The sequence below is a fragment of the Triturus cristatus genome, chromosome 4_2 (assembly GCF_964204655.1).
Source record: "Triturus cristatus chromosome 4_2, aTriCri1.1, whole genome shotgun sequence".
Taxonomy (NCBI): domain Eukaryota; kingdom Metazoa; phylum Chordata; class Amphibia; order Caudata; family Salamandridae; genus Triturus; species Triturus cristatus.
The window spans coordinates 377552722-377579778 of NC_140586.1; the positions used below are offsets into that span (position 1 = coordinate 377552722).

At 42.1% G+C, this 27057-nt stretch overlaps 1 protein-coding gene across 1 annotated transcript in view; it reads right to left on the minus strand.

Moving 5' to 3' along the window:
- The window catches only part of C4_2H1orf53 (chromosome 4_2 C1orf53 homolog), a 92706-nt gene that overhangs the window by 12530 nt on the left and 53119 nt on the right, over positions 1–27057 (minus strand). Inside the window, exon 2 of the mRNA XM_085601834.1 lies at positions 19537–19638. Coding sequence (XP_085457960.1) covers positions 19537–19638 — 102 coding nt within the window. The remainder of the gene's footprint in view (positions 1–19536; positions 19639–27057) is intronic.

The window sequence follows — 27057 nt, forward strand, 5'->3', positions numbered from 1 at the left end:
TAAGGTTGAGGCGCAACTGTTCAAGAAGAAGTGACTATTTCAAGGAAACTGACATTCTTATTGCCAAACTGAGGGAGAGAGGATACCCTAAAGGCTTGCTGAACAGATCACGAAAAAGGGCCTGGTATAGGCCCAGAGAAACGCTCCTTGAGGTGCAACCCAAAAACGAAGAAATGGGGCGACTAATCTGTGTTACCACATTTAACACCAGAAGTAACGAGATCAACAAAGTCATTAGAAAATATTGGAATCTGGTGGGCCCTGACATTGGCTATCCTGAAGTCCCTATGTTTGCGTTCAAACGTGCTAAAAACGTTAAGGAGTTTGTAGTATCCTCGTACCTGGAACCCCCACCAACACCTAACGTAAGATCTATGCTACAACTACCACAAATTCAAGGACATCACAAATGCGGTCACTGCAAGGTCTGTCCGAACACCAAAGTGGGTACCAGCTTCGATCACTTGGGAAAGACGTATTCCTTGAACCACTTTTCAAATTGCAACAGTCAAAACGTAATTTATGCAATTAGATGTCCGTGCAAACTGATATATGTAGGCCAGACTACACAAAAAGTGAAAAACAGGATCCAACAACACCAGAGCAGGATCAAATGTAAATCCCTTGGGGCTCCACTGGTAGAACACTACACGAACAAGAGACATACACATCAAGATCTAGAGTGGTGGGTGCTTGAGAAGGTTACATTACACAGAAGGGGTGGTAACATGGGCACTTCTCTCAACTTTAAGGAGTGTCGTTGGATCCATCTCTTGGATGCCACCAACAGTGGGCTGAATGAACATGAGGAAACTTATTTACAAATGAGTAAACTTTAAACTCTATTCTTGATCTGGTTGAAGATTTAGCAATAGGTATACATCAAGTAATTTCGCCTTAAGCATGCCTTGTTTATGTTTATGTTTACGTTCCTTAGCGTAACACCTGTTAAGGCTTTCTTACCTCATGTTGGCATTTCTGGATATGTGATAAATATTTGCCTTTAACTGTGACCTTTATAAGTATGATTTGTGCAGGTCTAGTTCTGTGTATATACTTTTTCAAAAACTAATTTGTCATCGTATTATACATATGGGGCGTATTATGACTTCTGCCACTACAATTGTCATGTGACTTCTGAATCATGTCACGTTTGAGAAAAATGCTATAAGGAAATTTCACAGCACACCCGCATCAACCACATTGCGGTATCCAAAAAGGACGATGTATGTAAGAATGCTCAAATATGTTAATTCTCATACATATGGGGCTTATTATGACTTCTGCCATTACAATTGTCATGTGACTTCTGAATCATGTCACGTTTGAGAAAAATGCTATAAGGAAATTTCACAGCACACCCGCATTAACCATATTGCGGTATCCAAAATGGACGATGTATGTAAGAATGCTCAAATATGTTAATTATCAAGCATTCACTACCACATTGAGGCATCATAACTTGTTAAAAATATAATTTTTTTCGGCGTGATACCCATTTTATTCCTCCCGTTTTTTAATTAACATCGGTCCCGTCAGTTCGTAACAACTCCGCTGGCGCCCGCCCTCAATTCCATTCCTGGCTTTCCACTTTCTGCTGATTCATCCCAGCAGCCGCGCGCCCACGGCTTCCCTTTACGTCATATAGTTAGCTCTGGGCGTGAGCTCGCTGTCAGTTGCAGCTGAGCCGTAGACGGAATTAGATGTCCATTCACGGACTCCAAGTAAGTCGGCATCCCGCCGTCTGGCTCATCGATTGAACGTAGTAGCCGTATAGTCTCTTTACTCACATAGGGATGTTTCGAGTGTCACACTATTTATACACCGCTTGTTAATTAGTAAAATACGCCGTGATATATTTGTTTCCTGTAGTGCATTTATGGACTTGGTCTAGTAAAAGATTATACATGGTAATACCCACCACCAAGTCGACTTTACTCATAAATTGGTATCAGGTTAACTATAAGTTTATACTATTCATGCCCTACCATAATTGTGATATCTTGCGCTTTTGGCACAAGGCACCTCTAGCAATTTATTATTCTGTGTACGGGTGATAAACATTACGCGCCCCATTATAATTGTCACAATATTTATACACGGCAACATCGCTTGTTGATTAGTAAAATACGCCGTGATATATTTGTCTCCTGCATTGCATTTATGGACTTGGTCTAGTAAAAGATTATACATGGTAATACCCACCACCAAGTCGACTTTACTCATAAATTGGTATCAGGTTAACTATAAGTTTATACTATTCACGCCCTACCATAATTGTGATATCTTGCGCTTTTGGCACAAGGCACCTCTAGCAATTTATTATTCTGTGTACGGGTGATAAACATTACGCCCCCCATTATAATTGTGACACCTTGCGCTTTGGCATTAGTCACCTCTAACACTTTAGTACTATGTGTATGGGTGATATACATTACTTCCTGATCTTGACCACCGCGTGCACTTCAGTTTCCTCTTCCTCAATTAATCGTCTTTTTACGAGTAGAGGATAATGATAAAGGCGTCTTATTTCTGAATGATTAATCTGTTCAATCACTCAGACACCCCTCTGCCTTTTGTTTTTTCAGTACGTGGCGATTGTAAAGACAGCACCACTCCTCCTTCCAAATCATACATCTCCGTCCCAGAGGTACGTTTTTCTCCTGTGCACACAGGTATGGTTCTACCATTTCCAACGCAACCTGTCCAGATTTTACATCAGTCCCTCCTCTCTAATCTCTTGCAGGACTGAACTAATATTTCCACATTTGATGTTGGCCATCTGCATTTGCGACAACAGGAATCTTTTCCCTATAATTTAAGTTGGTTCCCCAGGTGAGACAATTGATTGTAATTGGGAAATTAATTATTTCCATTACATGTAACGCACACACGGCCCTGACACCATATCCCTTGCGTTTACAGGTCCCCAACCTCGTCTGTCCTGATGAAGACCCAATCTGATGCGTAGTAATTGGCACAATCATCCTAGGGTCGAAACGTCGACGTTACATGTCCTATGCGTCACATGCAAATCCACTCAGATAACAAGGAAATTTTGAACCCTTAAGTGGCTTATGTATTGTAAATAGGACCTTGTTTGTTGATTATTTTTATGTATTGTCCATTGTACATATTCGTTTTATGTGATGTGTTTTGTGCTAAGTATCACTGTTTCACTAATTGTTTCACTACAACCTGTGTTTTTTGGTTGGTTTACCCTGTAAATATTTTGGTGTTCTCGATACATTAATTAACATCATTCTATCAAGTGACTTGGATTCTGTCCTGTTTCTTTGGGTCTGTGTGTGTCCTTGAGAATCAAAAGTGTATTCAGCACCTATTAAGTTAGTCCGTCCATACTCCGACAGAACCATTGTTTTTGCACAGCGGAGCAAGGCAGCTGGTGGTATCCAAGGAGGTGTTGTCGTTGGGGAGCTGCTGGACGAAGGTGCAGTGAAGATTCCTAAGTTTGGACTTAGTCTCTTTATTAGAAGTTGAAAGTCTCTGGTGGGACAAAGCTGGTTATTTTCTCAGTCTTCCAGGATCTTCAGTCCACTTAAGAACATTTTGTCCTGAAGATGGTCTTAGAGATGTTATCACAGGCAAGACTGAAATGTCGACAATCCAACCCATTTTCATTGTAACCATCATTTCAAGAATTGTTCATTGTATACTCCATGATGATCTCCCTGTTTTTTAATATGTGAAATGGGTATGGCAAAAGTACTCATGAGAAAATAGTTCCAATCAAGAATGTTCATCTTAGTCGCTTTTGATTATATGTGAATTGTATTTTGTACCCTTTTGTAGAACACTGTTGTTTACATAAATTTGTACTTTAAAAGTGTACACCCATTTTTGCATTGTTTAATTCTGTTGTGCTTCTTTCTGTTTTACGATAGATTCGCTTTGAAGTATAATAATCAACTTTGTAATTTATTTACAATAAGCCACTAATTAGGGCTTAAGATAATTTATTTCTAAGGCTACCAAAGACTTCTACACCAAAAAATCCCAAGCAGAATTGGCAGTTTAGAAGCTGCTGGTAGGCTGCAATGGCAGCCTGAGACATGTTTTAAAGGGCTCAATAAGTGTTGCAGTTCCACTAATAGCATTTAATTGACAGGCCCTGGGTTTATGGTATACTACTTTACTAGCGACTTATAAGTGAGTTAAATATGGCAATCAGGTGTAAGCCTCTTTTACCATGTTTTAGGGAGTGAGCACAAGCAATTTAGCATTGGTTAACAGATGTAAAGTGCACAGAGTCCTATGGCCAACAAAAACTAATTCAGCAAAATAAGAGCGGTGAAGACTTAATGTTTGTGGAAAGACCACCCTAAGGCTGACAGGTCTAACAGGTAGATTAAGTGATATGAGTAGAATCATAGGACATTGGACCCATGCCGAGGCTCAAACCTGGTTCCCCTATTAGAAAGTCAGTAGCTCTGGCCAAAATGTCACATCCTCTCCCCTCTTGTATGGGTATTTGCATTTTTAAACAAACAGGTCTCTTCTTTTGACCAATACATTTCCCCTTCTTTTATCACAATTAGTGAACCTCTGTCCACATCATTCTTGATTTACATGTGGTGTTTGACACTTTAAATCACCCTACCTCCATATCATTAGCATCAAGTTTGCTGCTCTTCAGTGGGTCTCTGTTCTAGCAGACTACTTCTTACTAGTTGTATTGGATTCCAAGAAATCACCACCATCCTCTCTAGCAGTTGAGGCAACTCTTGTGCCAGCTGCCAACCAACTCCTATTCTCATTATCTACCACCTCTTGTTTGTACATTATCTCCTTCCTTATCTTCTCTTATCACCTTTATAAAATTTCAGATAACTTTTCTCCTTTCCCATCCTCTTCCACTCGCTCTGGTTACCAACCTCTGACTTCTTGCTATCTGTCACTGGATGGCTAGCAGGTCACTTATGGCAACCGCCCCCAAATCTGACTTGCTTTACTTTTCTTCTTCTGCTTCTCCCCCTCAGCCAGCAACCTCAGGATCCTATTCAACCCCTTTAGCAGAAATTATCTCTGTCACCGTAGCATGCTACCAAATATTAAGTAGGAGACAAATGTGCACACGTCTCAAGTTCTACACTGCCAAGGCATTATTCTTTTCAGTAGTACTTAATACGCTAGATTACTGCAACAGGCTGCTAATAGGCATCCCTAAATATCCATGCTCAACCATAGGCAAGGTATTCAAAACTGCCACAAGACAATATTGAACCTTTGTAAGCACACTCCCATCACACTCTTTGAACGTGAAGCAGGGTGAGTACCAGCTACTGAAAAATGTACACAAAGGGGTCCACTATAGCTCTTAGGGCTCCCTTATCAATATTCTGACCGACTATAAACCCTCAAGGAATTCACCATCAGTCATCCAGAACTCACTGATCACACTTAATCCTTCTTGTGCAGGATCCACATTCCAACTACTCTGCCTTATTGGCCCCCTGCATTAGACCTTACTGTCCCCTGAAACCAGGGCAGCTCCTCGAGGGAGTGCTGCGGGCGGTGGGACAGGGGAAGGGCAGGGTGGGGGGTGGTAAACTCCGGCATATGGCTGAACAAAGTTAAGTAAATAAATGAATAAATAAAACGAATTACATTGCACACGCTGCATCTCCATTTGGCGTTGCAGCGTGCGCGGTGTAATTCGTTTTATTTATTTATTTATTTACTTAACTCTGTTCGGCCATATGCCGGAGTTTACTACCCCCACTCTGCCCCTCCCCCGTCCCGCCTCACCGCCCCGCAGCACTCCCTCGAGGAGCTACTACCGCCTGAAACATGAGCCTGTCTCACACTTAGTGAGTTCAAAACCACCCTGAAATGCTATCTCATGAGACAGAAAGGAAAATGAAATGAAAAAAAAGTTTATAAAGCGTGCCACTGCCTAAAGGCATCTTGGCGCTGTCAGCAACAGACGAGAAAGCAAAAAAGAGGTAGCATAAAGAAACCAGATAGCAGACTAGTCGGAATTAAAAGAATAAGCCTGAAACTAAAGATTAAAAAGCCATGTTTTTAAGCTTTTCCTGAATGATAGAAGACCTGTGCATTTCTTAAGCTGTACAGGCAGAGAATTCCATGGCTTAGCCTTACCGTAGACACAGCTTCTGCCGCCCCAATGGGCTTTTTAGGTCTCGGCTCGAAGGCTGCGCTTGCGCAGTCTCGATCCGAGATTTAATGACTTGGAGAAGAGGGGCTTGAACCCGCCCCTCTTCTCCCCTGTTCTCCATTGGCTGGCCTCTTCAATGCTGGCCAGCCATTGGAGAAGAGGTCCCGTCACTCCGATCAGGCCCCGTCCTTTTCGGATCGGGGGGCGTGTTTTTTGCAGAAAGTCTAATTATCTCCTCCAGCCAATGGCAAGAGGAGATAACAGCAAAACACGCCCTCGAATCCGAAAACGACACTGCGTTTCTCCGAGGCATTTCTGCTCTGCCTCGGAGAAAGGCAGTGGTGTGTTGTTTAGGCCCATGGCAGTTTTCGGGTTACTCTTCTGTTGCGAAACCTACATCCCGGTAGAAACCCAGAATGTCACTGCCTAAATATCTGCGTATTTTCTGTTTAATTATATTATGCCCCTGGGGATCGGATGGGATTGGTGAGATGGTCGTAATCGGCCTAGTCGGATGTTTTCTACCCTAGCATCATCACGGAGTTGTGGTGTTTGCTTCCTCCTGCTCTAAAGCTCGCCTTGTGTCATCCACACTTGTGAAAACGGGAAGAGAAGTAAACACATGATCTCATCCAGAGCCTGGATCTGCAACAGATGTCGCGAACATTACCACTTCCTGCAGGGCTGGGTCTGCCTATCATGGCTAGCTCCCGCCCCTTCATGGGCACAGGCGGTTCCTCTGAGGCAAGTACGTGTGGCGAGCTCGTGTGGGGCTGTGCGTGGGCGGAGGGGGGTGCCTCGTAGGATTTTGTTGTTGTAAATAATGACTCCCAGCTATGTGTGGATGTGATATTTGTACAGCGCGTACATAGGCCAAAGGCAGGACACAGCAGTAAACGAGCAGTTAAAGGGCTGGGTGCGGCCTGGGAGCGGAAGTGACTTTTACTGCGTCGTGGTGTAGTGTTTTTCATTTTCAGAAAGGCTGCTTGTGACTGAACATGTTGATGAGTCGCGAACATTACCACTTCCTGCAGGGATGGGTCTGCCTATCATGCTAGCTCCCGCCCCTTCATGGGCACAGGCGGTTCCTCTGAGGCAAGTACGTGTGGCGAGCTCGTGTGGGGCTGTGCGTGGGCGGAGGGGGGTGCCTCATAGGATTTTGTTGTTGTAAATAATGACTCCCAGCTATGTGTGGATGTGATATTTGTACAGCGTGTACATAGGCCAAAGGCAGGACGCAGCAGTAAACGAGCAGTTAAAGGGCTGGGTGCGGCCTGGAAGCGGAAGTGACTTTTACTGCGTCGTGTTGTAGTGTTTTTCATTTTCAGAAAGGCTGCTCGTGACTGAACATGTTGATGAGTCGATGCTATAGCTGTAAGTCTGTAAAAAAATAATCACGGAGGCGGCGGCTTGTATACGTTTGGGTATTCAAGATGAAGACGGTAAACTTCAGCCAGCGGGGCCTGGGAGGACAGAGGAGCAGTGGGGCCAGGGATGTGCCTAGAGGCGGGGGAAGGATCTGTAATATGACTAGGGTTGCTCGTGACTGAACATGTTGATGAGTCGATGCTATAGCTGTAAGTCTGTAAAAAAATAATCACGGAGGCGGCGGCTTGTATACGTTTGGGTATTCAAGATGAAGACGGTAAACTTCAGCCAGCGGGGCCTGGGAGGACAGAGGAGCAGTGGGGCCAGGGATGTGCCTAGAGGCGGGGGAAGGATCTGTAATATGACTGGGGTGTGCCCTTCACACCGGTTGTGTCATTCCTGGTGTGGGGTTAATAACACCCCCCTGCGTCCTGATTTACGGTGCCGCCTTCCCTGTTAATCTCTGCCTCATGTCCGGAGCAGGGCGCGGATCCCTCTAGAGAGCCGGGAACAGCTTCTTGGCTTGTGTTCGCTGTGGGCCGCTTTGAAAATGATCTTGCTGGGGTGATGCGGAGGTCAGCGAAACAGCTGCACGAATAAACTGGACTCGGTGCACTAAAAGGGTCATCGTGATTGTTGCTTTTTTGCATTTTTATGTTTTGCATTTCTCCTCTGTCACGCGCCTGTTCTGGAAATGTCTACCTCAATGTTTCCCGGGTGATGTAAGAAACCTTTTTTTGCGCGGTTCCTCGGTCTAACTTCCTCTCACGGCCCCTCTGTGCCTCGTCCTAAACACACAAAAAAATCTTTTGGAAATGTATGTATTAATGGCGTTCGGCGTTTCTACAAAGAGGGGTAAAAACATGCCAACGCAGGGCTTTAAGTGGGCCTGGTCTCGGACCTGGAAGTATTTATAAACGGACATTGAAATGGGTCAATTTCGGGGACAATATTCATATCCTTAACTTTACAGGCAAAAAATCAGATCGATTTCTGAACAACTAGTGTAAATAAGTTAGGGTAATGCAAGACATCGCTGTTTATATTTCGCATGCCTTACATATCTTCTTTCCCCCAAGAGCTTTACTTCCAGGATGTGTTAAGGTAGTTTTTTCAGGCAGCGTATTACTCTTGTATAGTGCCTGCTTTGAATTGAGTCGCATCTAGGTGAAGATAGGTCCCATATTTGAGTTAAGGGTGAAGGCAGCGCGAGTTTCTCAGTGTCTGTCAGTCGGCCAAAAGGTGTTCATAACACATGGGCATCCAGTCCTTGGCCTCTCTGTAGAGCGCACAGAGCAGTGATCACATATGCCAGTTGCACTTGCGATTCTGTGTAAATGTGTGTGCTGCAGAGTCGCTCTCCTGCAGAAGTGTAGAAGCCGAGCCAAGTAGGTGATTTGGTCTGGGGAGTTCATTGATGGAAATAATAAGGGAGCCTCGTGGGACCCTGAAGGCAAAACGGTGAATAAAAAGTAAGAGGAGGCAGTGCAGCAGCCTGAAAGCAGGGATGCAGACCATAAATGTTTCCATTTTAAGGCAGAGTTCGATAGCTGCATCCGAGAGCCCGAATGTCAGACGAGAGCAGTGCAAGGTATTACGCACTTACTACCTCATGCATGATCAAGGCAACAAGAGAGGACGCCCAAAACATAATGGAGATTGTGAAGTCAAGTTCTAATAGTGCACTAGTTAAAAGGGTCATACAACATGGGGGGGGGGTTATCTTTATCATGCCCTGTAGCACTGTTAATCACCAGCAGCATGGATTCCAGATTTTGTCTGCTTGGCTGTAGAGACCTACTGTGACATCACTCATTGGGTGGCCCTTTAAATCTGCCTTTCAGAGATAGGTGGATTATTGAAAAGGGGTAGGAACATGTCATCAGTTACTTCGGCAACAGGATCTTCAACAGTCGCTTCAACCCCAAGAATCCTCATGTTGCTGGCAGTGTTGCCTGAAGACCACTTTGCTTTCCTGCCACCCTTATGCTGAACCAGTGGTGAGCTCAGCGTGCTAACGAGAAACCCTCTGTGGGTCTTTGATATCCTCTAGATGCTGCTAAATGTAATTAAATGCTTCTTTTTAGCCTTAGAAACCTCAGGCCAGAACTGTGGGATTGGTTAAACATCTTTTGCTGCCCATTGTTTTATGACAATTATGTTTCTGTAAATAGTCACTTGCACTTTATAGTGAGATCTATATTGAGGTTAATTTGTTTTGAGTATTCTTTAATCAAGAAATATTCAGATTACAAAGCCTGCTGTGCCGATGTTATACAGTCGCGGAAAACCACATAATGTAAATAGGTCAGTGGGCTACTGCGTGTGTGTGTGGGGGGGGTTGCTCTGTGAGTGGCTCTGTGGGTGGCTCTGTGTGTGGGTGGCTTTGTGTGTGGCTCTGTGTGTGTGGGTGGCTTTGTGTGTGGCTCTGTGTGGGTGCAAATGCAATACGTCTCGCATTTGAGAGTGATTAAGCTATTGACGTTGTAAATAACAATGCCGTTTCTTTAAATGTTTTACAAAAAAAAACATAAACGGAAATAATGTCATGAGCAATGCCAATAGCTCTAACTTTAACAATGCCGAGACCATTGCATTGTAAATGCTTGTTTGAATTTCGGATGGTAACATTAAATGCTGAGGAAGATCGTAGAGTCCCAGAGGCGAACTTCCTCTTTAGATAAGCCGGGCCTGAACCATGCCAGGCTTTAAGAGCAATATAAATAAAAGGTTTTCACGTCGATGCTTTTGCGAACGGGTAGCTAGTGAAGCTGACCTAAAGCCTGAGATGCTGATTGATGCTTCCCAATCCCAATCAGCATTCGTGCAGCAGCGCTTTGCAGGACTAGTAATTTGTTTAATAACAAAGGAACAATTAATGATGCAAAATGTGCGAGTCCACCATGTAACTAATGTTGTTGCTTTGCTCTTGGTGCTGCTGGTGTCTTTTTCACAAAAAAGAGGGTCTCTGTCCAAAACCTTTATATCCACTCTAGTTCACGTACTTCATCGTATCAATATACTACCTTTGACCTTAAATAAGACTGTTCTGGTAAAATGTCAAGCCACTTGTTGCCAAATGAATACATGAAAAGTGAATAAAAAATAAATAAATCATGCATTATTAGGGCGTTCTTCATAATCTAACCTCAGTAAATGTATTTGTAGCTTAATTGAAGATTTGCAATTTTCCACAATCATACCGACGAAAGTAAACATAATGAAAGTCTTCGCTCACCGCAAGAAATCTCTTTTGTGCAAAGGAGCACAATCTTCTGATAAATTCAGGGAATTGTGATTTGCGTCAAGAAAAGCATAAACAATGAACATCTGAGAAAATATCAACATTTTACTATTGTACATGAGCAACAGATCAACTATCAAAGCAGACATTTTCGGTCTGTTAACTTGGTATAAAATATGTTTCCGAATTCTCAATGAGGCTGGGCTTGCTGTCTGTGAATTAAAATACATCGCCTGATTAACACTTAATGAAACAAATACTGAATTCCAACCCCTAACCATCAATGGCTTATTGACGAAAGTGTAAAGTAAATGTGCTTAAACAGAAAACCTCATAGTTGACATTTTTACTGAGCAGGCCCCAGATTGTAAACTCAAACCACCATAATTCAGTTTGTGGGTCGTCCACATCCCAGGTGAACTTTCAAAAAATGATAGAATAGGAATGCATTAATCTTTTCATGGTTGGAGACAAAATAGAAAAAGAAAAACATACAAAAGAGAAATGGAGATCCTGTTCCACTCTGTGTCATTAAAGTATGCAAAACACATATACATGAAAGGGAAACGTCAAACGAAAAACAAGCAATGTCAAAGTCAAAAAGTTTGGACTCATCCGCCAGTCTTTTGGCAATTATTGTTTTATTTTGTCATGGTTTTCGCAAAACTTTATTGTTTAGGAAACTGCTGGGACATTGTCAATCTAAAAAAAAAATCAGTGACTAAAGGCAAAAATGTTTTTGGGTCGCAAGAAAGAAAACATTACAATAGGTCTGGCACTGAAGGAAACTACTTTGTGTGTGGATGCGCTCCTTGTGAAACAGCAGCATACCGAAAATCATAGTGAAGTCAGCCAATGGCTGAAGTGGGGTGACACATTGCCCCTTGATGGATACTTATATGGGTTGGAGCTCTATCAAGGCCCTTACACTTGCATTAAAAAGAATGGACAAGCCTTCAGCCCAGTGCCTATCGCTTGGGACACGCAGCCCCCTGTCACCCATCCTACTTGCAATGGCAATGTAATCACTTGCAGTGAGGCGTAGGCAAGATCACAGAGAGAAAGGCCTCAGCTTCTGCTCCTGCCATATACTATTTGGAAACTGGAATGGCATGGGGAGCAAACAAACAATGGATTTAGGGCCAGATCTCTTTACTGGGGTGAATGTATGACATTGTTCTCGCTTTCTGTCTATCAATTGTTCTTTTTGCATTTGTCACCCAGAGTGGGAAGGGTATGCCCAGATGATGCAAAGTTAGGGGACCTTTTAGACTGAAGCAGATGTAATGGCGAAGGCAGTACCTACGCCAAATCAGCCCTGACTGGACCAGCATAGCTAGCCTGGCCTATGAGGGGTGAAACCCCGAAACCGGTCCCAGGATGCTTGTTTCCAGTCCAGGGAGGACCTGGCCTGGTCTGGCACTTCGGGCTGGACTGTTCCCATAGGGATCAGGGTCAAGACTTATTTGCATATGGCTGGGTTCAAACTGGAAATGGCATGGGGAGCAAAAAATAATGGATTTAGGTCCAGATCTCTGTACTGAGGTGAATGTATGACATTGTTCTGCATTCTGTCCATCAATTGTTCTTTTTGCATTTGTCACCCGAGAGGGACAGGTATGCCCAGACGTGGGTCCCGTGCTCTCTATGCCACTGGGGTCAGGCTAGCCTGGCTGATGAGGGGTGGAACACAGAAACCGGTCCCAGTATGCTTGTTTCCAGTCCGGGGAGGACCTGGCCTGGCAGTTCGGGCTGGATGGTTCCCATAGGGGTCAGGGTCAAGACTGATTTGCATATGGCTGGGTTCAAACCTGCATGGCATGGGGAGCAAAAATAAACAATGGATTTTGGCCCAGATCTCTGTACTGGGGTGAATGTATGTCATTGTTCTGTATTCTGTCTATCAATTGCTCTTTTCGCATAAACTATTTGCTGACACTGAAACCCAGAAAATAAAACCTTCCCATTACTTTGCGAATTTCTCAAGTTCCTCCCTCTTTCTGACATATCAATTAATTGGGAAAAATCCAAAATTCTTCTGCTAACGCAGAGCACCGAGCACTGCAAGGTCGATTTTCCACTGCAATACTGTGATACTGCTGTTAAATACCTGGTAATACATATCTGCATGGACATAGATCAGACCATACAGGAAAACTATCGAGTGACTCACAACCGCATTGAGTCCCAGGTTGATCGTTGGATCAGACTACTGCTTTCTATGGCCAGAAGACTTGGTCAGGCAAATATGGTGGCTTTACCACAACTACTATACTTATTCCTCAACATCTCCGTTCCGCTCCCTAAACCATTCTTCCACCTCTCAAAATAAACTTGCACTGCCTAGGAAAGGCAGGTATATAACCTAGACTAAAATGGAACATCCTGACATTACACTTCGAAGAAGGGAGGCTTGTGAACCTAGGCTTTAAGCTATACTATCTTTGCACTCAGGCCTTCTTTGCCCACCCTGCCGCTTCCCAGCGCCCTTCCACCCCAAGCTGTGGTAGAGGTAGGCATGACCAACCCCCTCTAATTAAAAAAATGATATGGTCCTGCCCAGTCAGACCCAGAAGGAAGATCAACACCGTACAATGTGGCGTGGGAGGGCTTGCGCTAAAGATCCAAAATTGATGTGATCTACTCTCCCAATAAGGCCCTGCTTAATAACCTAGCTCTTCCACCGACATGCAAGCCCATGGCCTGCTACCAGCTCAGCAGGCTCAAGCTAACCACATTAGGTGACCAAGCTCCCGATGACATGTTCCTAACTTTAGAGGTAGTGAAGACTCATGCAGACCACACCCCGCTCGCCAAATTTCTCAATTTCAGGTTACGAGTGACAAGCAAAACTGCTTACAAACGATTCCGCACACCACCTCGAGCGCTCTCTTACATCACTCCTAAAGCATGGAATGATCTTCCTCTCCACATCAGAGCTTCCTCCTCTTCCAGAATAAGATTAGAAGCCAAAGACCTGACTTTTCAATAAACGGAACTACCATAGGTAGGCCTTGACACATACACCTACTCAGTGCCAGGATACCCTTGCAGGTGACAGTGTGCTCTACAAATACACACAACATAACCTTCAACCTCGGTTTTGGTCAGCGAAGTAATGCTATATAGAAGCTGTTTGAACCGTTTCTTAATATATATTGCTTGTGATGGGACTACTTAGCTGTAAAAGTTGTTTATATCTGTTTAGCAAACTTCATAATTACATTGAAAAAGAGTCTCTCCCTCCATGGAGGTAGGAGCTACTTCATTATAAAAGGACACCAACATTTATGGAATCTCTAGCTATGGTGGTCCAGTCAGGGCTGATTTGGCGTAGGTGCTGCCTTCGCCATTACATCTGCTTCAGTCTAAAAGGTCCCCTAACTTTGCATTTATTTTTCTACAAATCGTGAACCGTCTTTCTGCATCTGTATGGACTGAGTTCACTGCACAAATGATATTAATGCTATTTCTACATGTTTCGTCTATTTCCACCTCTTCTTGGAAGACTTTGGTCTGAGATTCCAACGCAGGAAACCGGGTCTGGGCTACTTCAAGAACTGCTCCAGCATTAGATGAACTGCTTGTTATTAGTGATGGAAAAAACCATCGAGGAGCAGGAAAGGGTAGTGCCATCCTTACTATAATTAGCATTCTTTCAGTTAAACAAGTTTGCAAAGTCAAATAATGAGGTGCCACAATTTTTGTCTCCATTTTTTTAAAGAGATTTTATAAAAGAACTGTAGATAAATGCCTCGAGGGTCTTGCCGGAAGGGTTTTTGATAGTCCTAAACAACTCATTCATTCACCTAAACAGTGACAGAAGAACACCAGATATATGAAGTATTAGACTGCGTGTAACTTTGACCAGAGGATTGTTTCCTTTCCACTGAACAGTGCCCTAGTCCTTTGGTTCTGAAGGGCCCCTCTTTTTCTTTCTTGAAAAAAAATTAGACTGCGTGACTGCATAAGAATGATCTTTTAAACTCTTTGGATGGAAGGTCATATCACCTAAAATGAGGGTCCCAAATTGTACAACTAACTTGCAATTTAAAGCAGCAGAAGTTCTACTTCACTTCAAATGCTGGAAAAAAATCTGTTAAGATTGAAACTAAGTCTTTAAGCGCTCACAAAATGAATAGGTGGCTTGCAACAATTGTAGTTCAATTCCATTTTCAATTTCACAAAGACACCAGAACATTGTGATCCTAAACATTTTACTGATGTACATACAAAATTGAAATTTTGATTGAATATTGGCCCCTACTCTTCTCCCACCACCCCAAAAACTGTTTATAAGATACATTAATTGGCACCACCGTGGCAATGCTGCTAATTAATTTTGCCCTGTGCTCAAACGTCTATTGTAATTGGCAGGACGAGCAGGGCCTGTAACATGACCATTTATTGTGTGTCTGCTACTTGCTGTACTACAGGCCTTGTGCTTTCAATCACATAGTGTGCAATTGTGCAGCACAGGAGCAGTTATGAAGCCCTGTAGCTATGAAGTATGCCGAAAGACACTTAGATAGTCCAGCTGTAAGACAAATAGCCAGACCCGAAGGGAGCAGAGACAGGTAAGTAGAAACAAAAGCACCCATATCTATGTAGTTGGGTGGGCTGTGCTTGCATTGGTGTGTCTGTGTATGCACTCATGGTAGTGAATGTGAGTTTGTGTCCGTGTATGTTTGAGTCCATGTGCAACATCTGCATGTATGTGAGTGTGTATGTTTTTCCACGATAGTGTGGGTGTCTTCAAGTGAGTGTGTCCCTCAGTCTGGCTTGCAGAATTTCTAACATTGGCTGCTGTTACCTGATCATAGGTACCTTGGGAATGCTACCTTTTTCTTGGGTTATCTCTGGCTTTGTGGACAGCCTGTGGCTATGCAGATCCTCTACTTCTGGTCTAATATAATTCTGAAAATAATGGTGGCAGTTCTTGGCACACTTTAGGCATTAGTGTATTCTCACCCCTTTCAAAATGTTCGTCCAGGGACAACTGTGGTAATTAGTGGCATACTGTGGGCATCGTATGATAGTGTCCCTCAGTAAAATAATCCTGGATCTCGCATAATTAATGGATAGAATATCATGGGCATCAACTGTGCCGTCTGGCATAATGAGGGCTCTAGTGTAAGGGTGGTAATTCTAAACTATTGTTAGCATCTTTGGTAGGATAGCCTAAAGCCCGTCCCTGACATAACACTAATGGAAGTCCTTGACATGGGATGTGGATCTCTGGCATGTGATGGTAATACGTGAACATGTAAGACAAGACATGCATATGTATGGTAATGTGACGGGAGAAGGGCTTGTACATTTGTTGAAAGTGAAACTGTCATGTTTGGGGACCAAATCAAGTTTTCGTCCTGAAAGTGACTTGCTTTGTTAGTGTAAATGTAGGCTTATGCATCTAAAATCCAAACTTTGCATTGGATAGCAATATGGGCATAGTTGCAGAAACCGGACCCCTCATTGTTGCAGAATTAATCTTTGTATTTCCAACATATATGTATTAATGTTCAAGAGTTGTAGAGCACAAACCTTTTGGCATGGTGATGGAATACAGGTAAAAAGAGAAATAAAATAGCTCCCAAAATTAGGAAAGGCGTAAGAATGCACAAAGGGACTAGCCATAGGAGGAGGAGGAAAGCTGCACTAGGCCGTGGGAGATGAGCGATGAATGTTGATTGTCTGCATGGGTTGCAGGAATAAGATTAGCGGTAGGGAGCTGTCATTTAAGGGGAAAGGCAAGGGGGTATAAACAAGTAGGGAGCAGGACACACAGGAGGCCTTTATTTGGGAAGTGCCGATTGGTACCAAGGAGGTTAGGCGGTGAAGGTATGTAGTTGAGAGCAAACTCTGTTGTGCGAGTTCATGGAAGTATGAAAATCAGAACCTCTTCAACGGGGGTTTAGGTTCTGGAAAGGTGTTTCTGGAAGAAGTGGGCCATTAGCTGTTTCCTTAATTAGATTAAATATATTTAAATCTGAGTGATAACTCATGCTAAGTTCCGGAAGCTCGTTGCTGATGTCCCCAGGAACTGGAGTCATTTCATCATCTATATTATGTCTGCAAAGTATACAACAAAGGTGTAGCGAGTCTGTAATCTCAGCCTTCAGGGCCTCAATAACATGAATGGTACTACTGCTCTATGAACCAGTAATACCTGCCCTCATATGCTATCTATGGCTGATGATTTTGAGTCATATTTAATTTTTAATTTTTCAACCCTGACCCTCCGAAGTAGATTATCAGTCATAAAATACGACTTAAAATTTACTAGGAAGGTAGAGTTTGATTAGTTCCACGATGACGTGGTTCCTGCAGCGAGCAATATAGGTCTCTCTCTACACAGTGAGGGAGATGTACTTTTGGTGCACATATTAGTGCATAACAATGACCCTCAGCCATCACTGTATGCAAAAGCGGGGAGAACAACTCCATGATTATACTGCGGATGCTCTTACCGCAGCCGGCTTCCATGGATGGGATCCAGTTGTTATGGGAGGGTTAGAGGGCTCTGAAGTGGGTTGTTGAACACAAGGAACTTACCTCATCACAAGAAAAGGACTTATAAAAGGAAGAAAGTTCAGTAAAGTTCTCTCTGAACTTCCACGCCTTAGTGGGCTGATATGCCCTCCTCGCTCCAGGAAGAAGATAGTTGGGGCACCTACATAAAGGAGGCAGGTCTATCTCCCACCAGGTATCAGAGGACCAATACCTATCAGGCATCATCCAAATGGAGGTTCCTTTTAGCCAGTAGAGCTAAGGGAGTAAAAGGGGAGAGGAACAAGTGATTTTGTCCCGAACAAATAGATTATAATTTATAAAAAGGTCAACCTGCTGAAAATCTGCGAGAAAACATGGTGCTGGAAGGGATTGAACTTATAGTTCTGTATCCTTTGATCTGGCCACAAAAGGGATATGAGGGATGGGAAAGCAGGGGACAGGAAGGAAGGTGGAGAAAACATTGTGCTGATGGATCCTTGTTCTTTCCTCCTGACTGGATGGGTGGTCCCTCAGGACGAAGAATAGTTTAGTGACAGTGAAACAATACTCTCTGCTTCCTATCCGCGATCCAATGGGGTTATGAACTATGAGGTAAAGGACCCCATGCAAACCATGAACAGATAAGCATATCTCAGGCATAACGAAATGAGAACGAGCAAGTAAATATTCTAATACCTTGTAAAGGAATACATTATCATTATAACTATCAAAAAGTCTGTAATTATTTTGTGACTAGCTGAAATATCCCAGGAAGTATGAAAAACTGAAGAAAATAGAATGAAGAAGTCAAGGATTGTTTTTACTCCTTGTGAAATCCCTTACCCAAGTGTTTTTAACTGCCTCTAATACGTGTGGCTTTTTAGCCAATTCTATGGAATATAAGTTGCAAAAATCATCACTTTGCCACCACATTTTAAAAGTTTTCTTGAGGAGGGTAAAGCTCAAACATCTCTGGGATGCTTTGTAAATATTTAAATACTTCATCTGTGCCTAGTCAAAACCTATATATTTCAATCCAATTGCTCGAAATTTCAATATTTGGTCCCATTTTTACTATTATTTCCCATGATTAAGGCTTCCAGTTTTCCGTTTCTACTGTTTTTTTTAAAGATAAATATAGACAGAAAACACTGTGTTTCCTGTCTGTATTTATTTTTAAAAGCGGAAAAATACAAAAAATTGTGTTTCTTGTGAGAAACTCTCCATGCTGTCTTTCATGAATTCTAGGCACAGCTGAGCAGGCAGACAACATGGACAGTTAAAATACAGGATGAGATTTCCTTAAATACAGGTACATGTTAACATATATTTGATGTATGACGCTAATATGTACCTGTGAGTGAAGTCTTGTGTTATATGTGGCTGCTTAGTTTGCTAAAACGTGACAGGCATCCATGTTTGAGTGCACGTCCAAGAGTTAAATAAATGTGGAAATATACAATTTTACAGCTACATTTATTCTTGAAACACAAAATATACATGGATAAATACCAATAAGATGGCCAAAAAATAAATATGGATAAATATAGACGGAAATGTTAAAAAAATAAATACCATAAAAAAGGGACCCCTAATCATGATAAACATACCACTCAGATTACATTACCAAAAAGCATCCACTGGCACACAACAAAAATGCCACATCACAACATATTGCGGTAAATAATATGATAATGGAAAAATATTGAATCCATAATATCGACTCCTAACATCGATTCACTATTCTTAACTCCACATCTGCATACCTCTGTGATTTACATTTTGAAAGTATGTAGATCTGGTGGTATGAAAGTAAAAATATAATTACTTATACATACTTATCCTCAGAGTATTCTGTATGCATTAGTGTGGCATAATGAAATCAAAAACTCGGTAATTTAGGAGAACACTGCAGATTTTGTCACTGAATTTCCTGCCTTGCATATTCTCTTCACAGTCTGGTGCTCACTACATAAACCATTCATGTAATGTATCACAAAACCCCCTTCTTTAACATTTTCTCTTTCCCACATTAAAAATGGATTTACAGTGTAACAAAGAAATGCTCATCTTAATGAAATTCTTTGGAAATAAGATGTTTTTTTTGTTTTACTGTACTCCTATATGACTGCCAATTTACGTTTGAACTGCAATATCGTTCAGATGTCATAAAAGTGCTCTTCGGCCCAGAAATCAGTTTCATATGCTTATGTGCTTCATAGACCACTGGAAGCACTGAAGTAAGCTGATTAACGGGTATTTTTTCATGATGTTGAGAAAGCATACTACTTACATGTCGGCAAGCACATCCACAGCATTTCCCTCTTTGTAAATGAGCAAATTTGGTGAATACAAAATATCCCGTCTCTGGATCGGCGTAGTTCTCCTGACGGGCCTGGAAAACAAAAAACACTGTCTAAATTTAAATAAAAGTCAGTCAATCGACTTGTTTCTGAAGGCACATTAAAACAGCACCATATATTAATAAAACACTTTTAATGAATTAAAGTTGTTTTGTCCCTAAGGATGGGAAGGGGAAGGCCTGTGAATTGTCAGGAGTATTGTACATTTACGTGTGTGTGTGTAAGCTCTGTGAAGTTCTTAAATCTAAGCATTAAACCCATTACTCTTCCCACGCACACAACTAGGCATTTGCTTGCAAAACTACGCCTAGTCTCACATTATTTTTTACCAGCTCATAATCATGCACAGTGACTCTGCAGCATCATGTTTAAAGCACCTCTCCAAATTTCATGTACCTCACCGTACATTTCCCATTGTGTGCCTTTCCGACCATACAGTCATAAGACTGATGCAAAAAAGAGCACTTTACGAAAGAATGAAATATTATATAAATGCTACAAAACAATACAATTGATAAAAAGAATTAGCCATCAGGGCTGATTATAATGTCAGTCACTCTCTTCATTATTGTCAGTTTTTATGTTTAGAGCCACCAGCCCAGTATTTTCCAGGGCTGCACCTTTCGGGTCAAGAACTATGGGGACCATTAAGATGGCAGGTGGACTTTAGACTTAGAAAGAATCGTGGCACTCCGTTACCCACCTATCTCCTGCCACCCTATAACAGTGCATTAGAACAGGGCGAAAGATATGATATATACAAGCCTTTGGCAGGCACTTCATTAATACCACATTGTACCATGCAATGGATTTCTCATTGTTGCCAGTATCATTTCAATAGGCATATGCCCAGCAAATTTAAATGCCAACAACTGCTTTTGCTGTCAGCAAATTCAAATATTGCAGCGACTTCTTGATTGACACAGTTACTATGACCGATATGTTCCAACATTGACAACGCAAATCTGTGATAAGGTCCCTGCCTTAAGCATTTTCTTTCAAAATATCCACATTAGAGCCTATTGCCAGAATACTACTTAATATTGTGTATGTTGTGGACTGTTAGATCTGATTCCCTTTGGTGTAGATTTCCCACAAACTATTTGCCTTTTCCCCTCCTCTTTGCTGAGATTCGTTTTAGCTGGCTTTAGGACTCTGTGCACTTTACCACTACTAAACTCAGTCCTTAAAACATGGTCGGCATGAACCGAATTGGCACATTTAGTTTACTTATGAGTTTCTAGTAATGTTGTACTACAGGTACACAGGGCCTGTAAATTAAATGCTACAAGTAGGCCTGCAGCACATATTGTGTCACCCACTTACCTAGCCCTTCAAAACATGTCTCAGGCCTACCATTGCAGCCTGTATGAAGTTTAAACTGCCATCATGACATGGCAAAATAAACATTTCGCCAGGCCTAATACGTCCATTTGAATACATATACGTCATCCCTACAGTATGCCCTAAACAGCGCATAGGGCAGGGTGCATTGTATTTGAGGAAAATCCCAATGGAAAAAATTGGCAATCTAGGTGGTAGAGTGGCTGAAGGACTCACTCTCCAAAACAGAATTACTGCTGCTGGTCAAGGCCCTTTCTGTGGGGTCAGTCCTATACTTTTTTGCCTTCACCCTCCTGTTAACTGAACCTGTTTTTGTTGGCTCCTATGAATCTGCACACTTACTACTGCTAACCAGCACTAAAGTGCTTGTGCTCTCTTCTTAAAACATAGTAAGAATGGCTTATACCCAATTGGCAGATTTAATTTACTTGTACGTCCCTATTAAAGGGGTACTACCTGTGTCCTGGGCCTGGAAATTAAATATTGCTGGCGGGTCTGCAGCACTGATTGTGTCACCCACTTAAGTAGCACTTTGAATATGTCTCAGGCCTGGCATTGCAGCCTGTGTGTGCAGTTTTAAACTGTCATTTCAACCTATCAAAATAAACCTTTTGCATGGCCCAATCTTTCTTTCTTAATACATATGTCACCTCTAGGTAAGGCCCCGACAGCCCCGAAGGCAGGGTACAATGTATTTAAAAAGTTGTATATGTACTTTAAAAAAGAAGAAAATTCATTTTTCAACTTTGCAAGGCCTACCTCTCTCATAGGATAACATTAGGTTACCTTATTACATTTAGTAAGTGCTAACCTTTGATTGTGAGCAGGTAGAAAAGTCATGTTTGATCTCAAATAAATTGTAACTTAAAATCCTCTTTAATGGTAAAGTCAGATTTTTAAGTCAGATTTCTCAAATTTGCCCTTTTAGAAAGTTTAAACATTTTCTTGTCCTAACCATTTGGAGTCTGCAGCCTGTGTCCTGTGTTACATGACTACGAACAGAGTGGCAACTGGCCTTTGTGTATTCCTCCCAACAGTGAGACAAAGGGAAACTCGGTCCATCCTGTCACGATGGGAGGGGTGGAGCTGTTCACTGCTTCACTTAGATTTCAAAAGGCTGCCTCCAACACAACCACAAAGAACTTGCCACCTGCCCTTTATCAGCCTAGAACTCTTAGAGCCTTGGCAGGGGAAGGAGGGAAATTTCCAGAGCAATATGTAGGAAGGCCTAGAAGTTTTACCCAATTCAAAGGTTGGCATCGGGTATAAATATTGGACCCTCCGACCAACTCTTCAGTTCTCTCCTAGACCTGCAGAGGACACCCAGAATACCCGCCCTGTATTTCAGTGGATTGCCCTGCTGCTTAAGGCTTGTTTTGTACCTCAGAGGACTGACCTGCAGCTACCAGAGGATTGCCCTGTTGTTAGAGACTTGCCTTGTACCCTCAGAGGACTGCCCTGCCGCTTTAGGCATGCCTTGCTGCTTTAACCCAGGACCATAAGAGTCCTGGTCTATTTGGCTGGTGTTAGACCTGTCACCCTTAGGCTGGTCTTCCTCCAAACAAGTTTGTCTCACCTCCTCCATTTTTGCTGAGCTTATTTTTGTTGCCTTCGGATTCTGTGCACTTTACCACTGCTAACCAGTGCAAACATGCTTGTGCTCACTACCCTAAAACATGGTATAATTGGCTTATACCCAATTGGTATACTTAATTTACTTACTAGCCCCCTGTAGAGTGGTATAACATATACACAGGCCTGCTAATTAAATGTTACCAGTGAGCCTGCAACTCCTATAGCGCCACCCACTTAAGTAGCATGGTAAAACACATTCTGTAGTTTGCTGGGTAATATAGATCACGACATAATCAGGGCAAACAGAACTCAGATACGTTACAGTGCTTATGTTCTACCTCCCAGGACTAGTTGTCTATCCCTCCAGTACACCAGGTAAGCACGAGATCTGTGAGGCAAGGACAAACTGCTGTCCATGCAATGTCTTGTTTTGGTAATGCCTGTCAATTAAACAAAGCTGATGAATGATACTGATTGCAATGGCACAGTAATCAAATGGTAAATTGTCATTGCATTATCAAGTTTCCCTGAGTTTTTCTTTAAAATCACTGCATTTGTATTTATATCCACTGAATACATTTCTTTTGTTGAACAACATACAAGGCCCAGGGGTTCATAGGTTCACTTTACAGAGTGATATTTTTTTACTAGATGCATATGTTTCTTGTAACTGAACTCAACCTTTAAATTTTAGGAGCATTGGACGTATAATTACACTTTTATAACCTGTTTACGGCCAATAACATTCCAATCTCAGTGAAACAAGTATTTTAACTATGCAGACATCATGCTGTAAAACAATTTTTGCTTTAATATGCCCAGAACTTGAACACGCACACTAGATCAAAACATGGGGAAAGCCAACATGAAATGACCTTTAAGTAACCCCTTGTTCTCAAAGACTGTCTCTAGCATTAAATCAGAGATTGTCCAACGTTTGGCCGCGAGAGTCAGTGCAATGCCACATTTTGAGGATAACCTCGTGGAGAAAATTTGGGCACCACAAATCTCAATACAGAATCATCTCTGTAGGCAAATTGCAACCTGAAAATTCAAGCGTACCAAACCCCTGTAAAGTTACATTGGCTAAACCTGCCTTCTAGGATATACCCCCCCCCGTCCCCCTCGAACAGGAAAGATTATATCAGTTTAATTATTTTGTTTCTTAGCAATTATCTCTAAACACCTCCCTAAATTGCCAATACTACACCATTCAATGAACCACTCCTTAAAGTCTGACAACTATACAAAGTAATAATATTGAAAAACGGAATCAGCAGTTTTAGGATTGTCTCAAAGAGCCTCATCTAATAATGAGTACATTTAATTTTGACTACAGTTGTAAGAACTACAGTTTTGCCATTTAATGTTGTTGATATACATAAGTATGTATGGATATTTATGTGTGTGTATTACCTACTGGCGGTCGCCAGTAGGTAGTTATAGTTAGGACCACGTTTCCATAGGAAAACCTCAACATTCTATTTTGAATAACTTTGGCGCCGGTCGACGAATCCTCGCGAATTTCTCAAAATAGGTGGGGGCGCTACGCTCCGCTCCTACCCTGAAAGTCTCGGGGGGATTCGTCAAGCGGGGGCTGAGATAAAAGGGGGGTCCCAAAACGCGTTTTTCCCATGCGTTTTTCCATAGGACCTTTAGAACGAGCTACAGCCCGAACGGCTGAACAGAATTACTAGAAATTTGGCAGAGAGGTAGTCCCTAGGTCAAGGAAGTGCCTTTTGTAGGTTTGGTGTAAATCTGTTCAGTAGATTCTGAGAAAATAGCCTTTAAATCAATATATATATCTGAGCCCGCTTACGGTACGCTTACCGTACGCTTACGGTAAGCGTACGGTGGCGTGCGCGAGCGCGATTCTGATTGGCTCTTAGATCTTAGTAAACATTCGAATCGGCAGAAACCAGGAAGCGGCGTCCGCCATTTTGTCTACCGCACTGAGTGTTATGTATCAAACATGATGGCCAAAAACATGTTATGGGGATGTTTTGACAACTCCCTCTCACATAGTCATGTTGAGGGAGTCCCCAAACATCCCCCAAGAGCAAAAACGGCATTATTTTTTTTTCGGCAATTTCGCGGGGTACGCTTACCGTACGCTTACCGTAAGCGTACGGTAAAAAAATAAAAATAAAAAAAACACTATCCACACTTTCTCCACCCCTTGTGCAAATGGTGGCCGAAGGCCACCATTTGTGCATGGTTTATCAGAGCACAGAAATTTCCCAAAAAATTTCAACAGATTACCTATCACAAGGAAGCGCATAATATGTCCTCCATGTGCGCACGGTGCGCGAAGCGCATCGTGCGTACATGGCCCATCTAGCGTAACGTGGCCACGGCACTAACTGCGTAAAGTGGGTGCGCGGTGCGCGAAGCGCACCGCGTGCTCACTGTGCGCGCACGGTGCGCGAAGCGCACCGTGCGCGCACGGAACGAACTGCGTTAAGTGGGCGCGCACGCCACGAATGGCGTAAAGTCACTTAGCATTTAAAAAACCGTACAAATTCACTGAAAAAACCATAGGTTTCACACACGTTATAGTTAGGAATTAGCATTTAAAAAACCTTGCAAATTCACTGAAAAAACCATAGGTTTCACACATGTTATAGTTAGCGGAAATTTTACTGATAAAAAACCAATGAAATTGCCCCGTTATAGTTAGTGCTGGCAACTATAACTCACGCGACCGCAATCTTCTGCTGATGACATATGTGTCTTTATGAAAAAAAAATATTTGTAATATATGTATAGCTAAAAATGTATGGAAGAAGACATGGGCAAATAAGTGTCTAAATACAGTATTAGCATCAGCAGAGGATTGCGGTCGCGTGAGTTATAGTTGCCAGCACTAACTATAACGGGGCAATTTCATTGGTTTTTTATCAGTAAAATTTCCGCTAACTATAACATGTGTGAAACCTATGGTTTTTTCAGTGAATATATATATATATATATATATATATATATATATATATATATATATATATATATATATATATATATATATATATATCCACAAGAAGGTTGCCCCATATGAAGATGCCACCATGGAGAGTTTCACTGCCTTTAATTGAGGGTCACAGTACGACAGAGCAGCAGTCTCCCCATCCAAACGATGCACTGCCCAACGGGTTTCAAACAACTGGTGTTCTTGATCACGGGCGATGGAAAAGGAAATGGCAGTCAGTTAGTGAAGAACACCTGATAACTGTTCCAAGCCCCACCTCAGTGGGTGTGTGCTGCAAGGCATGCTGGTGCTTGTAGTTCGTCACTGTACAACCACAGTCGGTGCTGCCTACTCCTTCAATCTTTTCCTTATTTTAATACCCCAGTGGGTGAGAAGGTCGCTGTAAGTTCGTCGGACTGCTCATAAGTGCCGCTCAAAATGTATATATATATATATTTATTTATTTTTATTGTTGACTGCGTTCTCCACTGACAGCACATTAAAGTGATGGTAACAGAAACAAAAGAAAGTCTTAAATACTACATATTACTTAATGTATAATGATGAAAGGATATATGTGACTAGCAAGAAGGCATCAGGCAAATTTATTATTTTAACCCTTTCAAGAAAGATATTTACCTCTATTTGTTATGGACACCAACAGGTACTCAAATATTTACATTGGAGAGGTAACTGCTAAATGAATTTAGAGACACCTTTCAGTTTCTGTTTTCTCAGCAAAAAGATTTCATGTCCTCAGGTGATGGAAAAATGCATGAACTGAAATTTTGCAGATTCTACCAGGCATTATTATTTAAGAGCCTCGGGCTGGCTTACAGCTAGGAAGGAAGAAGACGCTCATGTAGGCACCATCTTCAAGCAATCCATGTAAATTGTAGTAATTGGGTGAACTATAGAAAATAATTTAATTGGCTGATTCTACTATACAAATGATATTACATGATGTACCAAGTACAGGCTTAACGCTGTCATACACAGAGGTACACTTATTTCTATGCCTCATCATTGTGGTTAATACAAGGAAATACAACTTCACCTTGTGTTCCCCCTACTGATGTATTTTAAGCCGTTTGCAATCTGTGTGCTGAAGAGCCATGTAATCTAAGGAGAAATATTATTTTTCACAATGAGGGGTAATTTTGGTTTCTGAAAACTGCTTTAGAAATGTAAAACGTGACAAATTAAGCTGCACTTAAAACATGGCGTCAAAAGAAATGACACTAAACTAATAAATGACAAGAACTCACAAGCAGTAGTGAACAGATCCTTCTAGGAGAAAGGACAACTGTGTAATACTCTGAGATGCCATACCACTCAACCCAGAGGGAAATTCTGGGGTTTCACTTTCTGCCTTACACTGGGTACAGCCCAAGAGGATGCTCTGTGGCATTCCCATTCATATGGCATTGGAGAGTTTCTGTCAAAAAGAGTGGATCTACTGCATTCGCTAGAGTGTTTTTCAATGTGATTGGTTGCAGGTCTGCCAACCAAATTTCCAGAAAGCCGTGTGGCCACCACCCGGGCTGGGAGTGCCTGAGGCTGCTCA